Consider the following 9,591-nt stretch of genomic DNA (forward strand, 5'->3'; position numbering starts at 1 on the left):
AGGAGGGTCATCCTCCCACTCTTGCTTTGCCCTAGTGAGGCCTCATCTGGAGTGCTGTGTCCAGTTCTGGGCTCCCCAGTTCAAGACAGACAGGGAACTACTGGAGAGATGGTAGAGGGAATGGAGCACCTCTCTTCTCAGTGGTGTCCAGTGACAGGACTAGGGGCAACAGCCATAAACTGGAAAACAGAAGGTTCAACCTGAACAGGAGGAAACACACTTTCACTGTGAGGGTGACAGAGCCCTGGAACAGGCTGCCCAGAGAGGGGGGAGAGTCTCCTTCCCTGGAGATATTCCAAACCTGCATGGATGCATTCCTGTCCAACCTGCTCTAGGTGATCCTGCTCTGGCAGAGGGGTTGGACTAGATGATCTCCGAAGGTCCCTTCCAACCCTGACCATTCTGTGATTCTGTGTGATTCTAGTGTCTTAACTGCCCTGCTCTTTTGAGCTGTATGGACACAAATACTTCAGTTGCTTGTTTGCATATCCTTGTGCTTTGGGATAATTCTTACATTTCATGACTTTGAAGAAATAGCTTGCCTAACATACGAACCAATTTCTTCTACTTTAATTGGCATTCCCAGTGAATTTACCATATATTGTTATCTTCCTCCTTAAGGCAGTTCTTCCTCTAGCTGGTTCTGATTCTCACCTCTGCTAGTTTTCCCCTTGCGAATCAGATCTCTGGTAATCCTAGTGCTGACCCTGCTCTCTGTTCAGACCCTCGACTTCCTTACACTTATTGACTAGGTGTTTTCCTTAGTTCTGTCAGGCTCCAGTGAGAAAAACTAGCATTTACTGTAAATAATTTGTATTAAAACCAAGAAGAAATTGGAGATATTTACCATGACCAGGTCTTGGATTAGTTAGAGGGCTTCCAAAATTCCACATTTGTGTTTTACCCCAGGTTTGTCTGTAGACTGACCTTCTCTACCATTATTAGAAAGTGACTGGAAAGCACTGCCAGAGAGAACCCACAAGATGAAGGAGGAGGCTGCTTGGCATGTTTTATTACTAGCAGTTAATGCCAGCAAACCCTCTTAACTTAGTACTCTGAAGATACCTGTCGTAAATTTTGACCCATGCTGCGTCAGTGCAATGGGAGTTGCACCAGCTGCGTTACAAATGCATGTGATTTTCTCTGTCTGCTCACGTTTGAATTTAACAGAGGAGATACACGGTGTCCAGATTCCACATAGTCCATTTGTCCTATAAGCACCAAAGCTGTCGATCATACTGTAGATTACTTTCTTTGGATTACATTTATTGCTAATATTATTAATCAAAACTTCTTGATTTTTACTTAAATAAACCTTTTTGTTTGCAGGTATGGACTGCTTATAGACTTTTGCAGTAGGACAAATAAACGAGGCTATTTCAATCCTTTTAGTGCAGTGCAGGGCACTGTCACACGGATCCAGCCATGCCTGCGAAAGGGAAAAGTGACATGGAGAGGGTTGGCCTCTTCAGTGAAATGGGTTATATTACCATTGGAGATAAATATGTCTCACATTACATGCGTAAGTAGATTTAATTTTATTCACTATTTAGTGATAGGGGCCACCTCTAGTATCTGTCTACTTTCAGAATCACTATTTTATAATGTTTTGGGTTTTTTTTTTTTTGGAAGGAACTGCTTTTCTGGCATATTCTTTTCTTGGGTCTGTGTTAGTGAGAGAAAGGCTTGATATGTTGGAATGAATATGTCAAAGAAAGGAAAAATCCAGTGAAACTGAAAAATATGTAAGCGTAATAAACTATGAAAATATTTTAGTGCATATATTTCTTTTTAATACTAATTATCTGCAAGTTAGCACTATTTTCCTGCTTTTGTGAAAAACAACAGGGTGTTCTGTATGCTCTTTCAGGAGGTTTTCTGTTACTGACAATTACGTCGTCATTATTATTAAATTCGTGTTGCATTTTTTTTCCTGTTCTGATCTGACTCCCGTGTGGGAGATTCCCCATCCTGTCTTTTTAAAGAACATTCTCCTTTTCTTCTTGTTTAATGGGAACACGCCTTGAGAAAGGTCATTTTTGTAATTATTAATGTTACAGAGTTTAACCCTCAGTAGCTGCTTGGAAGTGATAATACAAGCTCACCCCGGCTTCGCAGAACTGACGTTTCCCCTGTGCTGTGTCACTGATGGACACCTCCACCAGGAACCCTGGCTGATACGCTTCCACCACACCCAACTGCTGGGGATCCAAAACCCAGCTGGAGGCACTTAAGTTGTCCTGCTGCTCCTTAATAAGTGAGGGAGAGAGATGCTCATTTGGAATATTACTCGTAGTATGTAAACAGGCATCAGCTCAAGCCCTGAATTGTAGTCTGGAGTAACCAGCCTCTCTCCATTGCCCCTAAAACGTGTAGGGGTTAGAAAACTGAAACTAAGGGCTGTGAATACCTTTTTATAGCATTGTCTTTCAGACACAACCATTTTCATGCAGGATTTACAAGTTAAATGCTCTGTAGTACATTCTTTGAGCCACCCAGGTACAGACCTTAGTTTTTTAAGGTAGGCTAAGAGAAGCACTAACATCAAACAGTTATTTACAGTGCTCGTGTACTCTTTTCAAGGCCCTTTTAATGAAGCTGCGAGCAAGAACAAACAGATGTTATCTGGGGGAACCAAAACATTGTCAGCTTTGCAAGCAGGTTATTTTGAGCCTCGGTTTATGAGGATTTTTGATGGTGAAGCCTACTCAAACCCTGTTCAGCTAAGGAGACGCCACAGAATGGCTGAATCAAAGAAAAATTTGGGCAAAGCTTTCCTTCCCACCAATGGATACAAATGGCCGTAAGTAGTGTGAAAATGTTTTAAACTGACCCTTTTTCTTCTCTGTATGCTAGAGATGATTTTCATAGATTATTTCCTATACCGCATGTGATGAGAGTACAGTATTGTTGTTTTAAATAATGTAGTGTAGTCAGTACTGAGTGAAGAACTCTGAGCAGCAACAAGGGGAAGGCTGAACACAGGTAGAAATCAGGTCTTGATGCTTGCTCTTAACTACTGTTTTTCGCTTTCTTACCCTTCAGCTTTTTATTTTTGATGAAAATGAAGATGGCTATGGGAGAAAGATGTGGACAATTAACAACTGAATATTTCATTTTAATTTAGGAGGAAATCTGTTGTCAGATACCGTGTCTCCTCATTTCTGAGCCTCCCAAAATAGACATGGCATAAACAGTAGGAAAGGGGGCCATTATCCAGGTGGAATGTTTTCCTCTCAGCACATCCACATCCATTATCTTTTTGCTAGAAAAAATACCAATGATCCTATAGGATGGTCAGAAGATGTTACAGAGCTGAGGGATAGATGCAGAATATTAAAATAAATGTATTATTGCTATTTGCACAACATTAAGTACATAACAAAATGACACCAATGCAGTTGGTGTCATATGACTTATTATTTGCATATGAACATCAGTTAGAGCCTGGTTACTCGTTTATAACTCTACAATCCTGTTTTGTTCTTGAGCCCTGTGTTCAAGGCTGTCTTTGAACTACAACTTGACTTTACAGCAACCAAATTATTTATAAGGGTTTAACTGTTAGAAGCACCTAGACACAGGTCTCAGATCCGTGTCGGACAATGAGAGTCCTGTTCACATGGCCCTTCCAAGCAGGAAGTCACAGAATCACAGAATCACAGAATGGTTTGGGTTGGAAGGGACCTTAAAGACCGTCCAGTTCCAACCCCCCTGCCATGGGCAGGGACAGCTTCCACTAGACCAGGTTGCTCAAAGCCTCATCCAGCCTGGCCTTGAACACTTCCAGGGATGGGGCATCCACAATGTGATTGATATTGAGAGGGTGCCTCACCACCCTCTCAGGTCAGTTTGACCAGTTCCTCTGGGTCTCTGTGAATCTCTCTCTACCAGTGCCACTTCACCTTGTTGGCGCCAAATTAAACCTGCCTCTATTAAGCATCTTTATATTAGTAAGATACCTTAAAGCTTCATCTCTGCTGCCATCACTTTTTTGTCCATAACGCCGTGCACGGAATTGCTGTAGTAGGTCAATGGACAGCGGATCTGATCTGGCTTTGTATTTAACTCTGGAGATGTATATATTGTTTGGGTTTTCTACTCTGGAGATGTATATATTGTTTGGGTTTTCTACTTGCTGTCATTTTAGCACACTATATATGGAAAGCCTGAAATATTTGCAAAACACTGATCAATGTGTTCATTTGCTGTTTGTAGATGTGGACTTGGCAGCTATTATGGAACCATAGGAGGTTCGTTTGCACACTTCAGTCCACAGCTGAGAGACAGAGAAAGATACGTTCCTCCTGGAAAGAATTTTTATACTAATCCAGGGAAGAAGGGAACTGGATATGGGTAACTTCTCAGTATTACTTCTTGCAGAGTATTTTAGTACATGTTTCTTGAGTTTTGAACACCTAAGTAATTAATTTTGTTTTTACAGTTACGCAAACCTTACCATAGGTAAACGATATCTGCATGAACCCGATGGCTATGAACTAGAAAGAATAAATGCGAAGGTAAAAATACTTGTCTTTATTATGTATTAGTGCTATGGGTATTACAATTTACACCTGGTGTTCCTCTGTGCTGTTTCCTTTAGCTTGAAATCACTAATGTTTATTTACAAAGTGGAAAAAGGTAAACAAATTAATGGCTGTCCTGTGTAAAAAAGAGATTTAGGTATTGTTCATTTATTATTTTTAATTTGAGGCATCTGGCAATGTCCCACACAAGTTCTACCATGCAGGATTTGACATTAATTTTTCATTTGGCAGCCTTAAGCTCCAATGCAATAAGGAGCAAGAACAATAATACTTCTGTGTTAATGTCAAAAGAATGAGACTGCATTATCCTGGATGCTATATTAAAAAAACCCCTATTCCTTTTCTTCATGTGAGTTCATAAATCTAAGAAAACTCATTGCTTGCACTGATTTTAGTTATCCTGTATATTTGCATCAGATGTAGTGAAAAATGGCAGCAGGAAGACATTTTTTGGCATAGGGTAAGAACGAAATTACAAGAAACAGTTCAGATACCTGCAGTTGAGACAAATTCAGAGTCAAAACGGAGCATCCAGAGCAGAAAATGAGAACAGAGGAAAGAGGGAGGTGGGATTGTTTCCACTGGATAGAAAAAAAAGGAATGTGCTCTGAGTCATTAGCATGAATTACCAGGTGATACTGTATTACTGATGGTACATTTTATCCTTGCCTTTTACTTTTTGTAATGCTTTAATATATTTTATTTTAAAATGGAATCTGGGAAGAATGGTAAAAATCTCTCATGGCACAAAGAACCAATTCCTAGAGGAGCTCAGCTCTGGAAGGTGCTCAGAATGTGGGAAGTGTGGTGGCCAGGGTTCAGAAGCGTGAGCAGCGGGGCTGCAGGCAGGCAGAATGCTCAAGCCTACACTGATTCTTTCAAGCCTACAAGATTGTTTCTTTCAAATGTTTTGTTTTACAGAAAGCACAAGAGGAACACAAACGGTTGGTTAAAGGAGGGCCTTTCAAGCTAAATCTATATCCTCGGGAGTATTTCAACACAAATCCCTATTTTAATGACAAACCTTTGCCGCCTGTGAAGATGCCACCTCCAGAGAAGCCAATTGTGCCTCCTTTCAAACCAAGTTCTCCTGCTAAAAAGGTTCATTTGTCTTATAGCTACTGCAGAGACAAGATGAATATTCAGACAGTTCCTGTTAAAAGCTTTGCTTACAGTAAAGAAAACGTACAGAGAGAAATGTTCGGTATTGCTATTAATTTATTGTTTTTCTTATACAAGATACTATTCCATTTACTTTGTTTTCAATTTACAAAGCAATGAAATCTTGTTTGGCCCAACAACAACCAGTTTCAAACAACCAAAAAAGTGTTTCTCTTTTAAATCTGTGTAGGGCTGTTAAAGTACAGTTAATTGAACGCATACACCACAAAAAGATAGAAAGCAGAAGGTTATGCAAGAAATGACAGTAAGACTAGCTTACTGTAGCAAAATGAAATGCTCTGTTTTAGCCTCTGTCAGTCACTCGTGTCATTTTTGAACCTGTTAATTACTTTCAGCCTATACAGACAAACATTTAAAAGAGAATCCCTATAGGTGTCATGGGAGTGGCTAGCTGGAAGGAGGTTAGACCCTCTGCTCAGGGAAAGGCTGCAGAATAAACTCAGGAGTTGTCTGCTGCTTGTCCATCAGCAGACACGAGTTTGGAATCTGCTTTACAATTTGCCAGCTTTTCAGTAGTTTGGAGGAAGGGAGGAAAAGGATGGGAACAAATATATGTGGAAGGGCTCAGAGAACATAAGGAATAAAGCGGGGAGTTAGTATGAAGGATATGTAGGAACATAGTTCATTAGTTCCAGTTGCTTAGTGTCAGTATTTCTTAAAATGAATATATTTTTCCATTCCATAAAGCATTCCATCTTGATACACTTTTTTGGGATGAGGTTTATGCCATTCACCTTAGGCTAAACCTTAACTTTGCTTTGAAATGGGTTTAAGATGCATAAATATCTCTCTATTAAATGACTCCAGATACCTTATAGAGTAGCACCCCTTCAGCTGTCACTTCCCAGCTCTTCACTGACACTCATTCCATGCCGTGCTTTGCTAATCACCCTTTTCCTGTGAGTATGGCTTGCACTCTTGACTTACTTGACTGACATTGAGTCATCTGAGGAAGATGATGACAGCAAGAAAATATAACTATTCAGAAAGAGACAGCAAAACCACTTACAGATGAATAACTGTGTTGGGTGTTTGGCCTCATAGAGGAGGCAGCTGAGATCTTTCAGAATGAAAATTAGGTCGGAAAAGCTAGCTGCTAGAAAGTCAGCCCCTCACCTGGCTGACAGTACTGGTGATCCTGCTCCCGGCTCCCCATCCTTCACACCACATATGCTTGCCCCGTGTAGTTCAATTACGTGCACTTCCCAGGCTACTGCACACTTTCCCTCATAAAAATCATGACTAAAATTTTTCTTAGTTTCCATTGCAAATTTAAGGAGTATTTAGGGGTTTGTTTGGTTGGTTTTTAATATATGATGCACTCTGCTATTCCGTATTCTTACTTGGTTTTGCATAAAAAATTTTTTTCATTAACTCAATCATATTGTAGATTGGCACTTTGAAAAGTTCTTTTTCTTTTTTTCAGTTGGGGGGGATGAAAGGAGGCACATTTGATCCTTACCCAAGCCATTCTGCTGACCCTTACATAGTTAAAACGTCTAAGGCTGACACCGCTAACAAAGAAGGACGGATTTTTCACCCCCCTCCTGGGCCAAAAAGCAGACCTGTTAGAAGCATAATAACTTTAAATGTCATGAGGTAAGCACCTTTAGTTTGAGTTCATGCTTCACATATGCTGTCTACCCAAAGTCACTAGCACAGCTGTTCATTATTGCCTAAAACAGTTGAATAAATGAAGAAACAAATTATTAACACAAGGCTGAGAAATCTATAAGGAGCTCGGCGTTCAACATTTATTCCTACTCTCTTCTGTGAATTGAGGCTACTTTATGGGGCTGTACTTGTCATGGAGACCTTCACTATCATGCTGTACAGTTCTCACTGAAAAAATGTTATTTTTTAGTCTTTTCTGACTTGATAAATGTAAAAACACGGGGAATGTTCCTGTTAAAACCAAGATCTGGTTTTGTTTTCCTTTACGTTTGTTGGAATAAAATTGGCTCCCTCTGCTGGCAAACGTAACAGCAGTCAGCGTAAGCCTGTGACGCTTTCCAAACGCTGGCACTCCAATTGGATTCCTAACTACGAACATGTCACTGTGCAATGGTAGAAGAGGTCTGTAGTACACGGAGTATCTACAGAGGTAGATAAGCACATGATTCTTTAAATTTTTATCTTATTAAGATATGACCCTTTACATTTAAGCAAATTCATTTTCTGGTTTGGGCTCTGTTGTAATTCAAGCAGAGAATCAAGACTGTATTCTGTAGTTAATCACTTTCAAATGCAGACTGCTAAGACTGCGTGTAGAACAGTTACGCACGTTATTTTCAACAAAATACATCTGACTTCACGGGGGTTCAGGTCATCAAATCTAATTACAGAACTGGGTGTACCACAGTTTTTCATTTTTACAGAAACTCTTGGAACTTGTGCAGTGATATTCCACAAAAATCTAACAACTTTCTCTTCATTTACACTTCAGATCATTAAATGTGAAGAACTACAAGACTGCACAGCTGACATCTTATTAGGTACAAGAGGTGAAACGAAGGGGACACTTTTAAGACTCTGTAAACTGTTAACAACGCAAATAAAAATGTGCAAAGTGGAATTCAAAGGAATTCAATCTGTTTATTAAAAATGAAATCGTTTGTTTCTAAATTTAAAACTATAATAAGTTATTCAAGATCATTTATTCATTACGTCCAAGGTTGTATTTTTCTATAAATCTTCATCTTACTGCTTAGCTGGACTTTGGAAATGGACTTAGAGAAAACACTTTCTGATTGGGTCACAAATTGAGTCCGTATCGCAGTGGAAAGAACTGGGTGTGTGTCAAAGTGGGTATCAGTGTAGGTATTGACAAAGCGAGTTGGAGGTGGCCCACAGTAAAGCGAAGGTTACTGTTTCCCTTTAGTAGAACTTGTACACAACTTGTACTTTATTTCAACTATTATTTTGTGTAGGAACTGTCTTAACAATGTATCCTTTTTAGTTTTGATGACCTCAAAATGACCCATATCAAGCATTGCTCAGAACCAGGTCACAAGCAGGCTGCTGTGAAAGGAGGAGTCATCTCTGTTTACCAGCCCCTCTTCACTGCTCTTCCTCGATTTCCTGATAACCGTAAGTGCTGCCATATTCTCCAAGAGCAGCTTGATTGCACTTTGCCTACGTGGAAGGTTCCTAACCAGTCTCCTCCACCTTTCAAACCAACTGCTTCTCAGAGGGAGCTGTGATCCTAAAGGTACACCCTACCTCCATCTCAATAATCTTGGTCAGGTTTTTATATGCAATCCCAGAAATCTGTTCAGGTAAATCACAGCTAATTTATTATAAAGATAAAAAATAACCCCTCAGCATTTATTTATCCAAATTATTACGTGAAGGCAAAATTTCTGTACTTGTTTTTATTAAAGATTGATTGTACTACTGTAGGATATTCATGAAATGGTATCCTTACTGCTGTTCACAGGGTAATGGTTTTTAATGAAATTCCAGATTGGATCTCGCGTTTCCGGGCATCAGTGAAAATAAAAATAAACCCAAGCATTGTCGGTCAGGTCTTCCAGCATGTGTTGAAGCATAAAACCCCTTACGCTGAGATCAGCAGAACCCAACAAAATATTAATTTATACAAGAATTTTGATGTTTTCTCTGTCCCAAGGCCTGTAGCAGAATTCTTTCTTTCTTGGTTTCTACCTTGATCATGGCACTGGTGCTGACCTTAGGTACCTCAGTGTCATCTTTGTACGTCAGACGTTACTTGCACTGTTTTCATAACAACAGCTCCCCCGCATCCTCACGGCGTACATCTGGGCACTCACCCCTTTACCCCATTCTGACCAGTTTAACAGTTACAGTCTGAAGCACCTTATAGAATCATAGAATCACAGGA

The 9,591-nt window shown here is 39.9% G+C and overlaps 1 protein-coding gene across 1 annotated transcript; it reads left to right on the forward strand.

Annotated features, from left to right (window-relative positions):
* The first annotated feature begins 1,425 nt into the window (after window positions 1-1,425).
* LOC104512824 (chromosome unknown open reading frame, human C4orf47) lies at window positions 1,426-8,224 on the forward strand. The gene is made up of 7 exons (XM_010155953.1): window positions 1,426-1,522; window positions 2,584-2,803; window positions 4,219-4,356; window positions 4,445-4,520; window positions 5,469-5,648; window positions 7,156-7,328; window positions 8,176-8,224. Exons 1-7 carry the CDS (start codon window positions 1,426-1,428, stop codon window positions 8,222-8,224), a joined length of 933 nt encoding a protein of 310 aa, XP_010154255.1.
* Window positions 8,225-9,591: the final 1,367 nt, after the last annotated feature.

This window comes from Eurypyga helias, unplaced genomic scaffold (genome assembly GCF_000690775.1).
Source record: "Eurypyga helias isolate BGI_N326 unplaced genomic scaffold, ASM69077v1 scaffold43497, whole genome shotgun sequence".
NCBI classification, from domain to species: domain Eukaryota; kingdom Metazoa; phylum Chordata; class Aves; order Eurypygiformes; family Eurypygidae; genus Eurypyga; species Eurypyga helias.